The sequence below is a fragment of the Aulonocara stuartgranti genome (genome assembly GCF_965226115.1).
Source record: "Aulonocara stuartgranti genome assembly, chromosome: 14".
Classification (NCBI taxonomy): domain Eukaryota; kingdom Metazoa; phylum Chordata; class Actinopteri; order Cichliformes; family Cichlidae; genus Aulonocara; species Aulonocara stuartgranti.
The window spans coordinates 30,886,912-30,909,447 of NC_138950.1; the positions used below are offsets into that span (position 1 = coordinate 30,886,912).

Consider the following 22,536-nt stretch of genomic DNA (forward strand, 5'->3'; position numbering starts at 1 on the left):
CATGTGTCCTACTTGTAATTACCGCTACTTGTACATATACCTAAAAAGTTATGCAAATATGTACCCATAACTTGTTTTTCAAGATATTAATAAAAGGGGTGTGTCTCCAAACAGCCATCTCTTTCCTGACAATTCCCTTTGTGCATATTCTCTTACATATGATGAGTCAACATTGAAACACCTGCGGCTTTTGGTCAGGTGCGGCTAATGTATGTACAAACCAGGATTTTCCCCTGATTTTAGCTTGTGCGGCTAATATTCAGGTGCGCTTTGTAGTCCGGGAAATACGGTACTAATATTCCTAAAACAGATTTATTGCACCAACCTCAAAGGTTTTGATTAAGGCACTTGGATCCTCTCCCAGATGGTCAATGAAACATCTGATGATGACTTCTCGTTTTTTCTCGATGGAATTTCCACTCTGTAAAACAGGAAGTCTCAACTGAGGCAAAATTTGCACATTTAAAACATGACTTACCATTTCTAGCTTAAACATAACTATTTTTTTTCTGTTGTTGACCTGTTTTCACACCCACCATCAAGGTAAGAACACCTGTGGAGCTAAAATATTGAACAGAAACCTAAGAAAAGCCGTTTTTAGTGGAAGGGCCTCTTCAATGCTGTGTTGGAACGTTTTTGTGGTTAGAAAATGCAATCTTCCTTACCTGAAGCAGAAGGTTTAACTGTGCCCTGTGGCGTTGTCCAGCAGCACCTTTCTTGGCTTGAAACAAGGACAGGAGTTTGGATGAATACAAGTCCAACGATGACATGAACTTTGGTTCAAGGTTCAGGGTCGTGATCCTATGAAACGCTGCACTGACCTGGATGGGAGAGGACAAAAAATCTGAAGGCCAAAATTCTGATTCAATCAAAAATAAATAAATAAAAAAATAAAAATCTACCATTTTTTGCAACCTGGACCTTATTTTCTAACATGCAAAAGATTAATTTACACATCCAGACATAAATCCATATAAGTGGAGTTGTTCAGTATGCAGACTAAACCCTCAACATAAAGTATTATCTTCCACTAAGCTTCTAAATTTTATGTTATGAATTGCTTGCACTATTTCCCTGTGAGATTGTATAATCTTAGAGGGAAGAGGCGGAGCCAGGTTGCCCTCTGAACCATCGTCTGCCAGGCAGCGATGCGAGAGGAACACACCGCTGAAGTGGCGCACATATTCAGAATCGCGTCAGCGGCTTTACAGAGAAAGCCTTTCAGCTCCTCTGGCAGCTCTGCTTCCTCCACCTTCCTGGAGATGACAAACGCTAGCAAATCAGTGTTGTTAGTCAATGCAGCTGACTGAACAGTGCATTGATGTGCGCGATCAGTGAACCTTGCTATCAGCTGGTCAAGTTTGGCGGGATGGGCCGGTCGCTGTCCAACGACCTTGGTCATTTTGGTGCCGAAAACTGAAGCGAGGCTCGGCTCCAGAGGGGAACAGGCGGAAAACTCCGGTCTGTGAAGCCCTCTGTGAAGCCCTAGGTAGAGACCGGCGCTCTAATCTTCGCTGGCTCTGCTGCTGCCTCAGAGAGGTTGGTCATCATCCCTGGGAACTGAGGCCAGATGGGATCTGGGCAACGAGAGTGAGTGGAGCCATACCTTCCCGCCAGATCATGGCCTGTATTTATATAGCGCTTTACTAGTCCCTAAGGACCCCAAAGCGCTTTACATATCCAGTCATCCACCCATTCACACACACATTCACACACTGGTGATGGCAAGCTACATTGTAGCCACAGCCACCCTGGGGCACACTGACAGAGGCGAGGCTGCCGGACACTGGCGCCACCGGGCCCTCTGACCACCACCGGTAGGCAACGGGTGAAGTGTCTTGCCCAAGGACACAACGACCGAGACTGTCCAAGCCGGGGCTCGAACCGGCAACCTTCCGATTACAAGGCGAACTCCCAACTCTTGAGCCACGATCATCAGATGGGGGTGGAGCAGGCTGAGGGACGGGAAGTTCCTTCTCACCAGCTGCCTCCTGGATGATGCCAGGCAGATCCAGGAGCAGCGCACCAACAACTGGGAGCGGTGTCCTTGCCGACATGTGAAGGCCAGGGGTGGATGAGCGTCGGCTCATCCACCCTTCTGTCACCAGGCTGCCCAGCTGGGAGGCAGTGGAGCTGCCACCACTGCCGTTTTCCTCACGGTGGGTGGAATCATCCAATTCCGGCCCACCATCGAAGAACTCGATGGCTTCTTCCAGCGAGTGCCTCTCTTAGTGGGAACGCCTCCTCAGCATCAGCCTTGAAAAAGGCTGACCTCCGCTGCTTTTCCTCTGGCGGGAGGAGCTAACAGGAGCAGCAATAGGATTAAGGTGTGAGGGCAAGGTCCGCATGGTGAGGACCGAGGCAGCCCACGCAGACGGCATGTCGGTCATACGACATGATGTAGCCAGTCTGGCAGGATGGACACAGACGGATGGTCTCGCTGGACATCTTCTGGCTGGCTGAAGAAAAACGGTAGAGCCGATTTCCTGGTCTCACCGTAACTTATACTTGACCAGGGTGAGGCCCACACAGCAGGTGGGCGTGGACTAAAATACTTCAGTGCTGCGCGCACAAGGGGAATACCCACTTAAAGGGCTGCGCCTATACTCATGGTGACACTGGATGACAGGCCATGAACTCATCAATATATTTACCGAACTGAAAAATTCTCAAAATTTAGATTTGGCATTTGTATGACTAAAATAACCCACCACAAAACCAGTATAAATATTTAGGTGGTATCACCATCCACTACTCAGCTTGTATAAAACAATATCATATCCTTCCAAAATTTAACACATCAAGTCCTCTGAGTAAAATTACCTGCTTTACTTTGTAGTTGATGCAGATTTTTTTCCTGGTGGTGAAGATGGTGCTGAAAAAATACAAATCAAAACTTTATCATTACAAAACATGTCACTGAGTAATCTGCCATAACACCAATCTCTTATAAGAAAGTTTAGCTTGGATTGAAATAAACATTTATTTATGTAAATTGGGAGTAACTAGGCAAGGCAAGGCAAATTTATTTGTATAGCACAATTCAACAACAAGGTGATTCAAAGTGCTTTACAGAGAAACAAAAACAAATAAAAAGCATGATTTAAAATTGATTAAAGCAAGCAAACAAACTAACTAACAAACAAAACAGTATATAAAATCAAAACATAAAATCACAACAGTAGATAAAGTCAGTAGTTAAATGTAAGTTTTGAAATTTAAGCTTAAAAGTGTGGATTTGGTGCTTTATTCAAATGCAGCAGAGAATAGGTGAGTCTTCAACCTGGATTTAAATAAACTGAGTGTTTCTGGAACTATACTATACTAACTATATACTAACTATACTGGAAATGATGGTACTTTTGGCTTGACCAAAAGGACCAAAGCTTTTTTTTTTCATTATTTTCTGGGATCTGAAAGGAAGTAGGGCCCCCAGTCTAAATTTACTTAAGGCCCCATAGTACTTTGGACCGGCCCTGGATGAGGTAATCTGCTGACCCGGGCGGTCCTCTCAGCGTTCTCTCAAAAACTGGCCCTGTTCGGGACAAAGCTGAAAGCAGCGTCTTATATGCTCTGAATGACCCCACATAGAACAAGAAAGCTAAGCAGCATGGTTGCTGCTATGAACTGTTCCGCGGGCAGGTCTTCTTAGTTACCAAAGCCATTGATGACGTCTGTTCATCTCCTCCTGAACAACCTGACAGAGTGAGTCAGGCCGCGTGACTACCGCAGCTCCCGCACCGCGACTCAACAGGGCCATTTTCTAGAAATGTCTGAGCACACCTGCTTTCACGTGGTTCCTAAAATGCCCCCAATTAAACGGTCAGGTCGCTGGTACCGGGACATTCCGGTCAAATTACCCGGAACGCAGATAGCGACTCAGAACGTAAAAGGATAAAAGGGTGCGGTTTCCCGCCGCCTTGACTGGAAGACGGGTTGAAAACTTAAATTAACGTGCACAAACACGCTGCGAAAAGTGAGCCACCATGACAAACGCTTTCTTCAGAACATGTTATAAAAGAACGGTGTGGATAAAGACAGCTAATGTAAGAATTGGTCACTTACCTGAAAACGTTACCAAGTCTGCAGTGGATGTGTGTCTGTCTCGTTCAACGTGCAGAAAATCTCCCATGAGGCCATGCTCCTCGCGTGCGGTACATGCCAAAGGTCATTAGTCTTACTCAAAGTTTTAAGTTAGTATTGGGGGACAAAATTATATTGATTTTTGAACCATTAATAATTAAAGTTAAAGACAATGATAAGTATGAATACCAGTGTCTCAGTTATTATGAGTACTTTCTATGAGATATATTGAGTAGATTTAAATAATGCACCCTGTGTTTCAAATACAGAATTTTTTCTTTTAAATAAACTTGAACAAAAGAGCTCAGTTCAACTCAAAAACTGGTGTTGAAAATTTAAGCATTCTTTTCAGTATTTTCAACTCAAGATAACACTTTTGTGATTTTCAAAGATTTAATCAAGGTCATCTAACTTAGAATTATAATGATATTTACTAAGCCCCTGAATAATTTTTTAGGGTGCAGTTGTTGAGTGTAATTATTTGGCCATGGAGCGATACCACTACATACTGACACAGGACAGAAAGGTGAAACTAATTGAAACTAAGCACTCAGAGGGCTGATGAAGCCTCCAAACTGTCCACATTGTCCAGTAATTGCTCCTCTTCTAATGCCAAAAAAGTCCCAGACAAGTGAAATTTTCTGGCAGCTTTAGTCTTTGTGCTTGAGGCTTTGAAATGTTGCTGTTAACAAATGAATCACTACATTCTCGTTTTTTGTTGTCAGAAATCTCTTTCATTGTTGTGGTTACTCACTCCTCTTAATCCAGTTAATTCCCAGAGCAGTACTTATGAAACATGAGTTCAAAATACATTTGTAGGATAAAGTGTGTTGTTTAAAGGCTCTATAGTAAGTAAACCATAATGAAGGTCTTTGACTTGCGTTACAACAAACCCGGCGCATTTTCCAATCGATAGAGCCGCATTTAAAGGGCTTGCTGCCATTATTGGTTTGCATTTTCGTTTTCTGCTCTACAGCAGAAGGACTAAAGTATATCTGAATTCGAAGATTTTCTCTTTCAGTGGGTGAAAGTAGTTATACCAGCTCTTTAAAAATTAATTTCAGACGGGCTGTTCCATCTCCTCAAGATAATTGCATGGTTCATGAATAAAGGCCAGTATGTGCTTTTTATTTGTAGTGTTTTCTGTGCTTTTACGTTTCTAGTAAATCATATCAGTAGTGTCACTCATTAGATTACAAACATGCTGAATATCTAAGTGCTGCATATAAAGAGAAACAAGGCTAGTGTAAGTGTTTGCCTCTAATCAGCCATTCTCAAGGTAGAGTAATTCGATTCTAAGCCACCTCTGTAGACTTGAAATTAAATCTACATGTACAATCACATTATTAAAGTGTGATATGCAATACTGTGCAAAAGTAAAAGTGAACTCACTCCTCATTCCTTTATGTTTTGCTAGGGAAATGTGAAATACTGTAGGTGCAAACGTGTCCAAGCATAAATGGAAATGCAGCATATAAGGCAAAAACAGAGTTTGCGAAGTACTGCAGCGCCTTTACTCTGTAACACAGTCAGAACTCTCTTAGTCAGTCTTCAGGAATACTTCTCCAGGAGATCTAAAGCTCTTCTTTGGATGTTTCTGGCTTTTGTTCTTTTCTCTGTCAAGATGAGGTAATGTTGAGGTCCGGGCTCTGGGGAGGCCAATCCACGACTGTTTCATTGTGTGTTTTTCTATCCAAGTGTGCTTTTACTGCATCTGCAGTTTGTTTGGGATCATTGTCATGCTAAAGAAGGAAGTTGCTGCCAATCAGATGCTATCCAGATGGTATTAAACAGTGGATCAAAATCTGGCAGTACGTGCCTGTGCTTATAATTTCATTAATTTTGACAAGATCTCCAACACCACTGGCTAAAATGCAGCCATGAGAAAGCTGCAAAACTGTTTTGCAGATAACTGTAGAGACTCATTGTTGTATCGCCTGGATAGTCTTCTCCATTCATACTGATGTCGATTTGAACATAGAATTTCTCATTTGCACCCACCCAACCACACCCCAGCCCAAAGACCTGACACAATGGGCCAACCCTAACCCCTGAGAACTGGGAAGGGCAAGACACTGTAAGCACCGGGACAAACCCCCACCAAAGCTGGACCAGCCCACAAGTCTCGCCACAAGTCTCGCCACAAGTCTCGCAGTCCCTATTCTTGTGGATCTCACCTATATACTTTTTTTTGTCTTTTTTTAAATTGATAAACAAATAATTGCTGATTCTTTCTTACAAGCAGACTAGTAGTGTATTTTAAAAGTACGACACGGTTGTGTAGTAGACACAACACTGGTTCATTCCTCCGCTTAGATGATTCATGTGTTAAGTATCTTTGCAATCAACCAGAGAAAAATTCTCCTGAAGCTGATCAGGTACAAGAAATAAACTAAACATGAGTGAAAAAGCAGCCAATGTGCAACTAAGAACTTTGAAAAACTTTCAGAAAGTATTACACACTTACTGCTTTATTTTCTTTACACAATATGTGAATAAATTACATAAATCAGCAGTTCCAGCTTACAAAAATTGTCATTTGTAAATCATTGAAACTCCTCTCTGTATTTTTAGCCTGTATTTTTTGTGTGTTTGTGTATTTTTTTTTTTTTTAGAATGACCAGCTGTGTCTAGTTTGTGTTCTTGCCAGCATTTTTGCTGCTCTTTCTGTGACAGCCATATGGTCAGTGTGTTTGTCAAATAGTCACCTTTGTCACATAATAACCTCTAGTTGGGTTATTTTCAGCATTTCTGAGCAGTGATCAGTGAGCATGTCAGCATGTGAGGGAAGAGGGCAAGACACAGAAAGTCAGTTTGCTCACTCATAGGAAGGTTACCGACATGCAGATCCGTTGTTGCTCCTTATTTTCTGGGTTCGTGCTGCTCCGCTTGCGCTCGTTTAACATATGACAAGGACATTTCAGGCATTCGTTCAGGTGAAAAGATGGAAACCAAAACTGTGATTTTATTTTTCCTCTTATTGTAGGTTTTTTTGAGCTCTGTGTTGTTTGGCTACCTGTGGGGTTCCTGCTGCCCTGGAGAAATACTTTTCATTTTGAGGATCTGAGATTTTGGAGAACATACATCTGTGTACACAGAAGCAAACAAGCTTGCACACAGTGACACTTTGACCCAAGAAGAAACTTTATCCTCACTCTTTTCAGTCTCTACAAATTTTCCTACTCTTGCAGTGTTGCCTAGAAATTCACACAGAATCCACACTGATATCCTGTCCGTACCTTCACCCTCCTGCAGTATTAAACCTGCTATTGCATGAATCCAAGTAGTATGCTTCTCTCTGTCAGCCTTTTTGTTGTTGCAGTGTGTGTGATATGAATTCAGACTGTGTTCAGGCATGACAGCAAACACAGTTCCCTCTTCCTGGATGTCACCGAGTTGCTGATGCAATAGAGTGGCTAGAATCCTCATATTAAGACTTGTCCTCTGCAGTGTGGCTTCTCCAGACCGTGACAGAGGCTCCTAAGGAAGCTCATTCGCATTGCAAAAATCATTCCTCTCTACAGCGTGTGTGTCTGTGTGTGTGTGTGCCACAGTATGTATGAGGAGAAGTGCAAAAAAGTGTGCACAGTGAGTCGCCTGGGTTTATGCATTTACATCTCAGTATCTGTATTTATGTTTCTTTCCTATATAGCTTGTGTGTCTGCATTAGTTCTGTTCTTCTTTCCCCTATTCAAGATGAAAGGTCAAGCTGCACCATATGTGCTGTATTATAGTATGTGTCTGGGTGTGTCATCTTGGCAGCACCGTGCAGTGCTCAGTAGAACTTGCTTCTTCGTCCATGTCCGGCTGTATACCATTAAACTGGTCTTGCTTTGTTTAAGCTGATGCATCCGCTTGTTAATGTTGTCATTGTTTCTGGGCCATATGCTGTTGATAGCAGGCGCAGACTTTAAAGCTGGGGCGCAGTACACAAACAAGACAGAAAAGATGCACATCTATCTAGTTATGTATTCATCTATGCGCAATCTTCTGTCTGCCAAATGACAACCAAGAACATTTGTCAGACATTTAGTCACACCAATATACAGCTGAAAACCTGCACACCTGCTCATGCATATAATGCTCTCTCTGTACACAGACAGGGATGAGTGGAAATGAAGTTGTTTCCCATATAATTAAAGAGGACATCCATATGATGTTTGCAGCTGGATGCTACAGGCAAAGGGGGGCACATGCGTGCACATCTCCTTAGACAGACAGAAGCCACACATAAGCAAATTCAGAGGTGCCAAACTCAGTTTGTGTCATGGTCCACACGCAGCCCAGTTTGAGCTAAAGTGGGCTGAACCACATGTCCACATGTTTTCTACATAAGGAAATGCTGCTGTAGGAAAGTCAAGAAATGCAATGGCATGACTCATTGGACTGAAAATGTAAGAAATAAACGTGTAAAATTGCAGAAAGGTTTTGGCAGCTCATTGCCCAGAATGTCCTGTAATTATAAATTCACAGAAAATGCCTTGTTTTATTTTATTATTTTTTTACTCTTAATAAATTGTATAAAAAAACAGATATTTCTATAGTAGATAGTGAAAAAAACAGGCACTTTTCTGTCATTTAATTGTTTAACTATAATTTCATTGTTGCAGCTACTGCAAGCTGTAACATTTATGAAAATATAGTTAAAAGTAAAAAATGTATTTTCGCCTTCACATCTTCCAAAGATGTCCAGTGGGCCAGATTGGAGTGTTTTGGTCTCCGGGCCTTATGTTTGACACCGGTGCTTTAGACTGACAGTTTTCTTTTTATACCTGTGTCACAGCACGTGAAAAGCTCACCAGAGAAGTAGACCAAGAATCCCCGCTGCGCATGAAAAGAGCTAAACAATGAAGTACAATTGACCTTAGGAATATTTTTAGTGCTTGTCATTTTTTCTTCACTGATTACAAATATCTCAAAATCATGAGCGATATTTGAGAGAGGCTTTCCGGCTATGAGGAGAGGTGGTGATGCAGGGGACCTTTCCAGCTTTAGACTGTGGTTATAACGCTGTGTAGCTTGTGAGCGACCAACCAGCTTCTTGTATACATAGAGCTGATTTTATCTGAATTCTTTCACCATTACTAAATCATAACAGTTCCAATTACAGCCACAGTTTTTAAAAGATAGATAAATTAAATCTGTTTTAGAAATTAAAAAAGTGAAAATTTGAACATTTCTCTGCAGGTCTAGTTGCTTAGTACCACAATCCTACCATGTCCTCAAATGAAACTTGCACCCAAAGTCATTTTCCACACGCGCCCAGATTAAAATGCTTAACTTTGAAACAGAACTCAGCATGTTTTAACAACAGCCTTGTAGAAGAATGATGAAAACTACACCCCAATTTCATTCTCGCATTTAAACGTTATTGAATGTCAACACAGGCAGCTGCTTTCTTCAAGGCTTTCCACTCAGCAATCTGGACCTACGACCATCTTTGTGGTATTGCTGGTATTGGGGATCTTTTCTTTTCTTTATTGTAAGTTGAAAACATTTTAACAGAAATATCAGACAAAAATATTAGACTGTCACATCCAAATATGATCACTTCTGCCACCAAAAACAACAACCAAACAAAAAAAAATAAAACTGGTAGTTCATAAACTGTGGTCTTGAAATACCAAAGTTGATTGGTTGGTTGGTCAGCTGGTTCGTGGTTCCACCCTTGAAGTAATGAAGTGAAGTAATCAACTTGAGATATCACAAATATCAGACAGGTCTGAATTTACATTCATTTTTGTCCATTTATGGTTGTCAGGGAATGCCGTTCATCACTTTACATATTTAGCATATCACTGTAAGTTAAATATAATTTACTGTGGCTATATTGAAGGAATGTTGCACCACCATAGCCTTTACTAAGTATCCATTGCTAAGCAGCAGTTAGGATCCTAAACTAGGACGGTGAACATGAATGTGCGCATAAATTTCATATCTGTGCAACAGTAACTTTTTTTTTTTTCAAGCTGACAGTTTGTTTTGGATTTTTTTTTGTTGTTGCAGTATTCATAGCTGAAGTCAAGGAGCTCTTTCCTCCCCTGTGCTCAACCTTGAGTTCAAGGTTAAAATTGATCGACTGTCAGCCACTTCGGTTGTGAGAATTCTTTGTTCGGGCTTCATTCATGTGCATGCACGACGTGAAAGCATGCATACATGCACATGAATGTCGGCTAAATGAAATTCACCTTTGCTATCAGTGAAGCTGAGAAGTGCACATTGTTTAATTTGCCCTTATCACGGCACCATTGTAGGCAAGGTTCTGGGCCATAGATTAAACGTCATTGTTTAATGAGAGGAGAATGGGATGGATGCAGCATGTAATTAGAACGACACATACACTGCTCTGATATATCCATCACCCTGGGCCGAAGATGGCTGTGTGTGTGGGAGTGTATGTCTGCTGTGAGCCTTCTCTTTCAACCCCCTGATGAGTGTGTGAGTATGCAAACACTCAACACATTAGGTGCTCTTCATCAGTCTTCAATTAAATCTGTTTTTGTCGCACATGAACTCTCGCACACCTGCCCACACATGTACGCACCTTCGCGAGCACACACACACACACACACACACACATTGACGTGCTCAAATGAGCCGAATCATATTTGGAATCAGCAGGCTCTCTGGGAGGTAGAATTCACTCAAACTGGGAATGTTAGCACCTGGGTGTTGCCGGTTGAATATGTTAATGTTTGGTAATAAGGATGTCTTCCATGACTAATGGTTGGAGTCACTATCTATTTCTCTCTGTCTCTCCATCTCTGCTTTTTTTCCTCTTTTTATCCCACTCATTTCTTCTTAAACACACAGAAACACACACACACCATCACAAAAAATCAGTGTGAACCCCATTCATCAAGCGATAATGTGACATATTGGGCACAAACATAAAAATACAATGGCACACAGGAACACAGTGGCACACACATATCTAATAGTGTATGAGTACGTACAGTAGATGAACTGTAAGTTACAGTGACGGTGCAATGCACGGCAACAATTGCAAGGATCTGCTGACATCTAGTGGTCATAAAGTATCATTACATATTTAAATCGTGTGGTTTCCGGTCATTTAAAATGCTTTATACACGTGCATGGGAGATATAACTATAAAAATAAAAATAAAAATATACACTGCAAATGCTCTCACATAATTCCATAAAACTTGTGTGTTTTCAAGATTCAAGACGAATGTGCTGCTGGCTGTGATCACCCGGGCTCATTTGAATATGTAAAGCAGTAGTGGAAACAAGAGATGATATTGCAGTTGTTATAGGGTATTTTATTGACTTGTCATTGGATTTGACACACTACCGTTGAAAGCAGTACATCTGAATGAACATGCCTGTAAAGCCTTTGCAGTTTGTTTTTTTTAAATTACCACGGGAGACCACACGCAGCTATATAACCCAGAAACCCTTTGCATGTCAGAGGTCATGTCAGAGGTGACGACCGGGGCGATTGTGGCAGGTCATCTATTAGGTCATCTGTAGGGCGATCGTGGCTCAAGAGTTGGCAGTTTGTCTTGTAATCGGAAGTTTGCTGGTTCGAGCCGCGTCTCGGTCGTTGTGTCCTTGGGCAAGACACTTCACCCGTTGCCTGCTGGTGGTGGTGCCGGTGGCGCCAGTGTCCGGCAGCCTCACCTCTGTCTGTGTGATCCAGGGCAGCTGTGGCTACAATGTAGCTTGCCATCACCAGAGTGTGTGTGAATGACTGAATGTAGTGTAAAGTGCTTTGGGGTCCTTAGGGACTAAGTAAAAGCGCTATACAAATACAGGCCATTTACTATTTGTTCTGTATATGAATGCATTTTAACAGATGATATAACAGTGTCCACGTGTTTGATGAGTTGCCATTTCTTCTCTGAGGTCAGCCTGTGGTTCACATTCAAAAGAGAGTGCGGAGTTTAAAAAAACATTTAACGAAGGCATAGATAAATAAATTAATAAATACACAGCAGTTATTCAGTTGTGTTAAATCTGAATCTGTAGTGGGGGTGAGAATATAGCTTGAAAGTTTAACTATTAGAAAGTTTCTAACAGTTTCGGATCAAGGAGTCAACAGTTTGACTAGACTGAATAAATAATGGAAAGAAACACACCACTCGATGACCTCGCAACCTTCATTAAAAAGTAAACAGTAAACATTTCAGCAATGGAGAAGCTCAAAGTCAGGGAGAACGCTTTATGCATCACTGCACGGCATTTCACAGGTTCACATCTTTAACTTTGCCATGCCCTTTGTTAGATCTTTAAGACTCCTGAATTCGGCATATGCCAGGAGCTTTCAGCATGACTTGAACTTGGGAATTAGAACTTATAAAAGAAAGTTGGATGTCTTTCTAACACATGTCTGTGTGCATCTGATCCCGGTGACTCTGGGCCACGGTGACATTACAGACACAAAGTTTGAAAGTTTGAATGTCTGAAACCAAGGTTGGTGCGTGCATGCACACACACAGCGTGAATATTGCCTGGAAAAAAATGCTTGTAGCCAAACTCCAAGCTGACACAGATACACAGACAGGTGGAACTGGTTTAGTATGTGTGTTTCTATCACTGTAAGTCTGAGAGTCTTTAATGCTAAGTATGATAACACAGCAACATTAGGACCGCATTATGAGCACATTACAGTAATTTCACGGAGTTTTTGAGTGCTGAACACACTGAATTCTAACTTGTCGTGCTGGATTATACCTTCTGTTTACTTGATAAGTGCGTGCATCTGGTGTGGATAGATTTTTATGAAGTTTCAAGCTCATTTGTTTTACAAAGATAAAGCAAGACTACTAACTGAAGAGAGCAGTTGCTGGCAGGAGTATGCGCCTTTGTGTCTGCATTTTCTTTTTTGTACTGTTTATACTAGAGTCGAAGATGCAGTTTAAATGAGGTTTTTTTGTTTGTTTGTTTGTTTCCAACCACTTGACACTTTGCATATTCAAACCTCAAGGAGAAAAATTCAGGCTAAAGGAAATCACTGTATAAGTGTGCAGTTGAAGTTGAGTGTGACTGATGCAAAGGAGATCTGTTATTGTTTTCCTGTTATATGTCGGGCGTGCAACTAATCCTCATGAACCTAAAGCTCAGGCTTTTAAGCAGTTTATTTCTTCTTCTCTTGGATCTTAATGATACAATTGAGATGTGATCATCTCATCAAGCTCACAGCTCCGACTGTGAGCACGTAAGCCACAAACACACGCTGATCAGGCGAAAGCTTAAATGTATGTATGCAGGAACAGGAGATAGGCTGAGAGTCTCGACATAAGTCATACAAAACTCTAGGTCCTGCAATAAAAATCAACTGGACATGCTTGACAGCAGTCTGACTTTGTTTTCACCTGGATTATTAGGCTATCTCAGATTTCTCAGTCAGACATTACTGTCCTTTGAAGCTAAACAGGTGTGACTTGCAGCAGACGTGCAGTACACATCACTGCTCCTCTAGCTTAGACAGAAACAACATTGCTTGTGAAGCGATGCATCATCTGTTTACTTGATCCAGATGGAATCATGTACCAGTCAAGCTGAAGTCAAATGAAACATTAGACACAAATCAGCGTTGGCCATCATCAATTTAAAAAAAAAACACAAACTACATGTGTTGCAGCAAAAGATTTGCTTATTTATTTTTCAAATTTTACTCAGCGTGAATGTTGATTGTTGAAAGTTCAGGGTCGTCTATCATTACTATGAATGGTTACTACTTCAGTTGCTCTGCTGAAGTTGGTGAACAAACCACAAAAAAATCATCATCAGCTGATACGCTTCTACTCTCATATGCATGTGCATGTGTTTCTGCTTTTCTCCTCCCCTGCTGACTTTGTGTCATATTTGCTGTCAGTAGTGCCTGATCTGTTCTGTTGCTCTCGCTGCGTTACGCTTTCCTCGCATTTACATAGAAGGATGGGGAAGTCCCACCTCTGAATCATACCACTAAATACGGATTACTGTAGCTGGAAATTACAACCTTCTTTGACTGCGCTTTCCTGACTGGATTTGACTGCAAAAAGTCCGACCGCATTGTTGAACGGAGAGCCTTTTGCGGTGTTTTGCAAATGTCACACTGTGTTTAATATGAGTGTTTGGACTCCCGTGCTTCCACGGCAGCCAAATGTCAGCGAACGAGAATGTTCGTGTGTGTGTGTGTGGCTGTGTGGGTGTGCATGTGTGTCTATTTGTGTGTGTGTGTGCAAATGCTCTGAAAACGGACTCTCAGTCAGATGCGAAGTGCTGCAAGCTTCCACGCTCACTGCACACACAAGAGTGTGAGTACACACTCTACTCATTAGACACAGCCCGACAGTCTTCTTTGAGGTCTCACTCTGTCACAGTCATACTCATGTGCGCACACACACACACACACGCACCTCTATTGCAGCCTCTCTCTCTCTCTCTCTTTCTCTGATGTTTCTATAGCAACAGCAGGCAGGCCCATAAGTGGGAAAAGGGAAGCAGCTGTATTCAGAACCCAGAGCCAATTAAACACCGACTCAAAATCTGCATACAGTACCAGTCAGGAGTTTGACTAAACCTTTATTTTTCCCTTATGCATCCCTGCTTGCACGTCTAGGAATAGACTTAATAGTAATTCATCAAAAGCGAATTCAGTTGAAATATTTAGAATTAATCAGCGTAATCTCTAAAACAAGCACCCAGGGCACTTTATTAGAACCACCTGCTTGTTAATGCAAATCGTTCCTGCATCTGTGCAGCAGAGCTTAGTTATAGCTCAAAATACTCCAAACCAGACAGAGACTACAAGCCCTACAAACTTTCACCTCTGGAAGTGTGAGAATGATAGTTGCTTGGGAAAATGGACTTTAGAGCCTGCCTCCTTCATACATAACTGGTATTTTGGGTAATTAATACTCTGAACAACAACTTGAATATGGATGATGTTGCAATCAAATCAAATAAGCGAGCTTCATTAATTAGTTACCGCAGGGCCGTGATCAACTTTATCCAGTGGGTCAGTTGAACAGATGAAGCACTGGAAACAAAATGTTAGTATGGGTTTGACCTGTGCCTGGGTCTGTGGTCTACTAATTGGCTGGTGCAATGTCTTGGACTGTGCCGTCAAGTGCAATAAACCACATCCTGAACCGTTTTGGATTTATCAAGCATCTAATCTTTTTGCTCATTTTATGTGCTGTGCTGTAGTAGCTGTAACACTCTATGCTGGATCATGGCTCTTTGGTGACTCCTACAGATCATGTTTATCCAACTTGCTTTCTTATTGTCTCCCAAAAGGATAAAACACTGGGCTTGCCAGCATGTGCAGGGCAGATGGAATATATAGTACTTTTAATTCCACTCAGAGCAGACTTGGCAGCCACAGTGCACAGTCGTTTTAAACATGGACCTGTCTCATGAATTAGGTTGGCAGCATATGGCTGCAAATGGGAGATGTCGCACATAAAACCGCTGCATGGAAACAACAGCGAGCAGCTGGAGATGAATACGGCTGTGTTCATTAAAAGCGGATATGAGCTAAATTGATAAATAACGAGAGAAGTTCAAATACTTTATGGATCTGTCTATGCAAAAGCAAGTGAAACAAATGAAGACACATGTCTTCCTGCATGCACACACTGACACACATGCATGGCTGCCTCCTGCACACGCTCAGGTGGACACAGGTGAGGTCTGCCAACATTCCTGCGGCCCATAATTCTATAAATGGCCACTTGGCTCGCACCTTGATGACAGTGTTTATCTCTCCAGTTTAGCCCATGCACTGTCCTCACATGTGTTTTGTTCTCATTCTATTTAGTCTAATTAGAATCCTTTCCAAACCATGTCCCTGTAGGCTTAATAAGGCAATGTTGCATGTGATGTTTTAATTGAACTCCTGTGGTTTTTCCATTATAACACAATTAATAACTTAGTGAAATTTGGTAGATTTTTTTCATGGAACAGTAACATACTGTGCTCATACTGGGTTAGACTCGCCTTTGTCTTTTTCCTGTATTCACATGATGCTAATGTGATGCCAATCGTCTGTTCCACCACATCCCACAGATGCTCTCTGTTACACTGTGGCATTTGGAGTGCAGTGAACTCATCGTCATGCTCAAAAAATAAAGTTTGAGATGCTTCGCATTCTGCTGCTCTGCTAGAAGCAGCCATCATAAGATGGGCAGACTTAAATGGATGGACATGGTCAACAACAGCACTGAGGTAGGCTGTAGCCTTTAAAGAATGGTGAGCTGGTACCAAGGGGAGTTTGCCAAGAAAATATACCCCACACCATTACACCCCCAGCAGCCTGAACCATTGATACAAGGCAAAATGAACCCATGGTTTCATGTTGTGTTCAACAAATGCCGACTCTGCCATCCAAATGTTGCAGCAGAAATCAAGGCTTATTACACCAGTTGGTGTTTTTCCAATCGTGTACTGTCTAATTATGCCGCGACCTGAGCTTCCTGTTCTGGACTGACAGTGTGGTCTTCTGCTGCTGTAGTCCATCTGCTTCATGTTCGTTCAGAGATGCTCTTCTGCACACCTTGGTTGTAACAAATGGTTATTAGAGTTATTGTTCCTGTCCTATCAGCTCAAAGCAACCTGATCAACCTCCTCTGACCTCTGGAAACAAGAACACGTTTCACCCAGAAAACTGCTGCTCACTGGATATTTTCTCTCTTTTGGTTCGTTGACTATAAACTCTAGAGATGGTCGTGTGGGAAAATCTGAGTAGATCAACAGTTTCTGAAACCATCCCTTACATCCATGCCACATTCAAAGATGGTCTTCTTTATTCTGATGATCGGTTTGAATTAATCTAATATTCTAATAAAGTTCAAATTTAAAGCAGCACTAACTTAGATATTGAAATATTTGATTAATTTATCATTAAGTTCATTTAATAGTTTATTATTATTTTTTCACAAAATCATAGAAGAGAATTCTACCATCTGGGATGCACTGCCTGAGAAACATCATCATCATAATTATTTAATTATTTTTCCTGACAAGCATCATTCACAGGAGCTGTATTTTATGTTCTACTGGAACAAGTTGTTTCCTTGACTGCTGTAATTACTGACTTATCTGACTCCTTCAGTGCAGATTTTTAATGCGGTAGGTCTACTTTTATTAAAAAAAGATGAAATTTGCACCACTAGGCCGTATTTTCTGTCCAACAAACACTCATCACATCCTGGTTATATACTGGAAAGCCCTGTATAGAGTTGTAAGACTGCTGGTAACCAGTAGATGTCTCTGCTATACTGGGGAACAGAACACTCTTGACAGACGCCTCCATATTTAATCTCAGGTTCTCTCAGAGTATATAGGCTTATCTGAAAGACAGAGTGCTGATAAACAGATAGGATCACTTTTCCCATCGCTTTGAATGAGGCAGTCAAGTTTGATGGATGGGCTTATCACATCTTCTCATGATGGAGGGTGGCAGCAGAATTGCTAATCAGGTCTTCCATGTCCCTATCTGATCTATTATGATCCACCAAGTAAAACTAATAAGAAATCTCATTCCTTCCTGTCTTTCCTGCACTTTTGTTGTTGGCAGATTGAAGTGAGTTATGGAGGCACACTTGGGACTCGGGAACAAAGAGTTCAGTTTTACATTGAACATTATCTTTTACTACATTTTACCTGTGCTGATTGGTGTGTTTTTAGTAACAGTTTTCCAGTGGAAAAAATGCCTAGAATAGGACAGATAGGGCCACAATGAATAATGTTCACACATTTTCCACGGACGTTAACAAATCAGTTGATGTATGCCAGCCTTGTGGTTGTTAGCAGATATTTGTGTTTGATGTGATTTGAAGTCCTACACACTGTAATTGGCATGAATCAGTATGCTGTCGATAGGGCTGCACTCGTTTCAAGCTCCCATAAGAAATAACTTATTAACATGCTTACATCTATATGGAGTTTACTGGAGGTTTTCTAGGAACTAGTCTGAATAAATGGGGATGGAGTCTGTTATTTAGACTCTGCAGTCAACTCTGTTTAAAAAGGAAGCTTCAAAAAGCTATTTGGCCCCAAAATAAGGTTCAAGAAGTTAGTATACTTCTACTACACACTACTACTACTTGACTGTTGGGTCAATTAAAGCGTCATCGGGAACATTGTCTCAGACTCATATCACCAGAGCACTAAAAAAAATGACAAGCTAGGTTCACAGTTAGCAGAGGACTTTTTGATTTGGCTGTTGATTAACTATTTGGTGGCAGAAGTGAGAGACCTGTCTATATTTGCTCTTACAGAAGAAAGTGCCTCAACCAGCAAAGCAGAGTATACCCTCTGTTTTGGCCAATGTGAACTGGCGTTTCCCATTTCTGTGTCTTTTAAAAGTCGTCAGTATCACTTCTTCTTTGTCATGATTAATGCCAGAGGTTCAGAATGGCACTTTGGTTCCATCTAATTAGTCTGGTGTTCTCTGTTCCTGCTAGATTTTTTCTCCGACTATCCTGTTACATCCATGGCTTGGAGCTTATGATCCACATTTTGCACTTGCACTCCTAAAAATAGAAGCCGTAAGCCGTGTGGCTGCTCAGTGGCACAAAACAGAGTCTGATGAATGCTGATAGTAGAATCGAATACAAGGAATTTGTCTTTAGTGGGGAGGACTCTTTAGCGGAATCTCCATGTTTTAAGTATTGCAGCTCTGGATTGTTTTGGACACACACAGACAGCTGGAGTAGACATCACACACCAACAATGATGGGTTTGTTCATTGTGTTTGTGCCAAAGAAACACAGATCCAGTATTATCTGAATATTAATAAATTCCTAAATTTGGGTTTGATGATACAACTGGCATGTATTTATGACACCATTCTTCAATTCTTTTTAGACTTCTGTGAATGTGCTTGTTAATTTTGTTTTTTTAACTCATGGAAGGCTTTGTAGTTTGGACCATGCTTGGGACACAATATTTCACTTACTTAAAATTCAGAATTTTTAGTAGTTTCAATAAGGACATGAAAGCTGTTAAAGAAAAAGTAAACAGAGCATGGCACCATTTGAGTTAGCGGTTTCTCCATCTTCTTAGCAAGTCAACAAAAAAAGGCATATATATTATTTCTTTAGACATTTTGCAGGCAGTTGTACTGAACATAGATCATGTCTCACCCTTTATGCCAAAAACAGGGAACTAAAAATAATTTATTTTGTAATAAAATGTTCCAAATATTTTGCAAATCAAATCGAAACACCTCCTTAAGGCATTTAAAAGTTCTGGGAAGTTTTCAGCTCAGCATTGCATGCTTTTTAGTCACTCTTCAAACTAAAACTGTTTTGGCCAAAGATAAATACTTTTTTTTACCCTCTAGCATTTGTTTGAAGAATGAATCTATATATATATATATATATATATATATATATATATATATATATATATATATAAACTATGTAAAAAACTATGTCCAATCCCATCAAGAGCTACAGCTAGAGGCAAATTTAGTGGAACCCAAAGTTACAGTCTCCAATTTCTCTCTCTAGTGCTATTTTTATTTTTGGACAAATTGCTTTGAAGTAAGGGAAACATAAGACTTTTTTTCCTGGGTTTAAGAGATCAATGATAAAAAGCCTTCTGAACTATAAAATATTCAACTACTGTTTGCATGTCCACTGAATTCGTGTCACGTACAGGCAGCTCGGGACAATATGGAAAACAGACAAGTTCTTGACTTAACCTCACGCTGATGCACCGAGACCCCAAATCCATCCATCACCTATTTTTTTCTCTATCTTTGTAGGTCACTTTCTTCACCTCAGACCGAAATAAGGTTAGAAAACGCTTAATGGGTCACTGTCATATGATGCACCAAGTCTGTCCACATTTAGATGTCTGAAATATCCTTCAGGAATGACGTGTCAGAAAGCTCAATTTGACCGGAGTCAAATAATTCAACACTTTTCTGAGCGTACTTGTCAACCAGTGAAGTGATGATTAGGTGGATACTGGAGGATGAGGGCTGGTCATATATATACGGCTCTGTGAGGGGAAAACAAATCTTGGCAGGTGACAGAGAGTAGGGTGAAAAGGCAAAAACATCAGTGAAATAAACCCATACGATATGTAGGTGGTTAATAATAATCACCTGTAAAGCTGAACACACATAAATGTTCTTTCCATAACCTTAGACTTTAAAGACTCTAGAGACTTTTGTAAGGTGCTAAGGAGCTGGTGGACAAATTGACTGAGGGATAATATGCCTATTCTGACTTTTCACATGTTTTCCTCTTTTTTCCCTCTTTTCATTTTCTCTTCTTTGAGTCTTACTTATTTATAAAGATCGGATTACAGAAAGGATACAATGCACAATGATAATGTCTAACCACAGCTTCAAGTCTCACTCTGTTTTCGACACTGAACACAACAGTTGCAGCATTTATTAACTTAAAAAGAAAGACATTGCAATAATTCCTGACACTGTATGCTTGAGAGGGAGGGTTAAATATATTCACTTGTCGTATAATCAGCTGAGCAGGGATAGCTCAGTAGGTAGAGTGGTGGCCCCATGATCGGAAGGTCGGGGGTTCGACTCCACTGAGGTGCCCCTGAGCAGGGTACCGTCCCTACACACTGCTCCCCGGGCGCTGCATTGATGGCTGCCCACTGGGTGAATGGGTTAAATACAGGGGAACTCTTCCCTATGGGGACTAACACACACTTTATTTAGAATGCAGTGTGTTGTGATTCAGAATTAGTGTGATTTAGTGACCAACATGTTCCACGAAGCAGGTCTTTCATTCTGTAGGTAACTTCTGAAAGACTTGCAGTCGTTTTCCCCCCATCAGATAATTTGTATCTAAAAATCTGCAAAGTAAAATAATATCAAGAAGTCTTATGTTTGCGATTTTTTAATACCATTTTTGTCACTTGACAAATCCTGTAGGACTTCTCAACCAGAAGCAGAGGTGTCACTCAGTGAGTTAAGCACCTGAAAAGAGTGGATGCACCTCAGATATCTCCATATTTTTTCACACTTCACTACTAGATTTCTAAATATGTCTCCCTGTCAAAATCTGACAAAATTTATTTTAATATCATAGATGTTAGACCACAATAGCAGATAAATACCAGGGGTGTTTTATGTGATCATTAAAAGCAGTAGGGGATGTCATTTTCACAGAGCTGATGTTATACGATCAACCTTATACAGCAAATGATTTCCACCTATATATGCTGATCTGGAAGACGTGCTAATGACTTACACCATGGTATCAGTTTTCCTTTTTCTCGTCACTTGTCTCTCAGATCTCTCAGGTTATATGGATTTTTGAAATGTTGCATTTTTTTTACCTGAAATAACCCAATGTTGATCATAAAGCTCCCCAAATGTAAAGGAGACAAATTTCTGTGTCTGGTTTTTATTTTTATCTAAGACAAAAGCTCAGTAGAGTGTACCAAGGATATATTAGTGTTGGATGCAGAAAACTCACACAATGTGCCAGGAGGTTAGGCACATTCCCCTGATCTTTTGTTCCAGTGCAATTGTTTTAAAATCTTTTATGAACAAAATCCAAAAAAAGTTCTATTTTTTTGTTTGTAATATCATGCATGCCTTCTTTAACTGAGTTTCTTGATACTGTGTGGTGTCATAGTGATTCAAAATCTTAGTAGCGCTATTGAGGGAGGGCAATTTTTCATCTATACACGGCTGCACAGGTGTCTTACGTCTGTCTGCATTTCCTCTAAGGCACATAATACATTGGCAGGTTATCCATCACAGCTTACTGACTGATCCTCAAAGTCTTTGACAACGTGTTTTTTCAAAGTCAAAGAGGAAAATAAAGCATTTTCACTGCTGCTTCAGCTTAACTACAGGGGGTAAATAGAGATTCTTGGTTTTGCTTTGTGCATCTCTGTGCAAGTGTTGGTTAGTCTGCATAGATACTACACATTTAGGAGTGTATTGATAGATTGACCCATTCAACCCAGCCACTCAGAATTAGCAGAGCATCTCTGCTCCAGGCAACAACCTCCTACAGTTTATCCACTTTCCTCTGAAACACTGTCTGCTTTCTGTCACTCTTAAGAATCTTTAATGGGTTGTAAACCGATTCTACCCTGAGGTGAACTTGTTGGCATGAGGCAGAGGTTTGCCTCTGGGCATAGCTTTGGAAGAGAAAGTGGCTCGAAAATGTTTTTATCGCTGTAAAAGTAACAGGTGCATGGGGTTCAGTAAGTTTCTGAGAGAAGCTCAGTGAAACTGGGATTTTAAAGATAGGAGGCTGAGCTGCAGTTTCATTAACATAAAAGCTACAAATGATGCTCAGAGCAAAATAATGTATTGAAGGAAATTCTACTTTTTACAGAAGGAAAATCACAACAATGCATAAGGGAGAGCCCATGAATGTGTCACCACTTTAGTTGTGACATTTCAGCAACATGGATGCACTTGGTTGGTCATGTCACTTCATTGTGTATTATGGGTCACAGCTGACACTGACCTGTCAGGCTGTGAGAGTCCAGT

The 22,536-nt window shown here is 40.8% G+C and overlaps 2 protein-coding genes across 5 annotated transcripts in view; one reads left to right on the top strand and one right to left on the bottom strand.

Moving 5' to 3' along the window:
* LOC309688236 (uncharacterized protein) overlaps positions 1-4,521 on the bottom strand; it is a 42,255-nt gene extending 37,734 nt beyond the window's left edge. Inside the window, exons 1-4 of one of the 4 annotated variants that reach the window (XM_082503837.1) lie at positions 4,066-4,521; positions 2,833-2,875; positions 666-821; positions 326-421 (exon numbers count right to left, since the gene is read on the bottom strand). In XM_082503837.1, coding sequence (XP_082359963.1) covers positions 326-421; positions 666-770 — 201 coding nt within the window. In that variant the 5' untranslated portion in view covers positions 771-821; positions 2,833-2,875; positions 4,066-4,521. Of the gene's footprint in view, positions 1-325; positions 422-665; positions 822-2,823; positions 2,876-4,065 lie in introns of all 4 variants that reach the window. The other 3 variants (XM_082503836.1, XR_014271003.1, XM_082503838.1) reach the window with 3 other exon arrangements.
* Positions 1-22,536, top strand: part of lsamp (limbic system associated membrane protein) — a 480,200-nt gene that overhangs the window by 173,161 nt on the left and 284,503 nt on the right. The gene's annotated exons all lie outside the window — the stretch shown is intronic.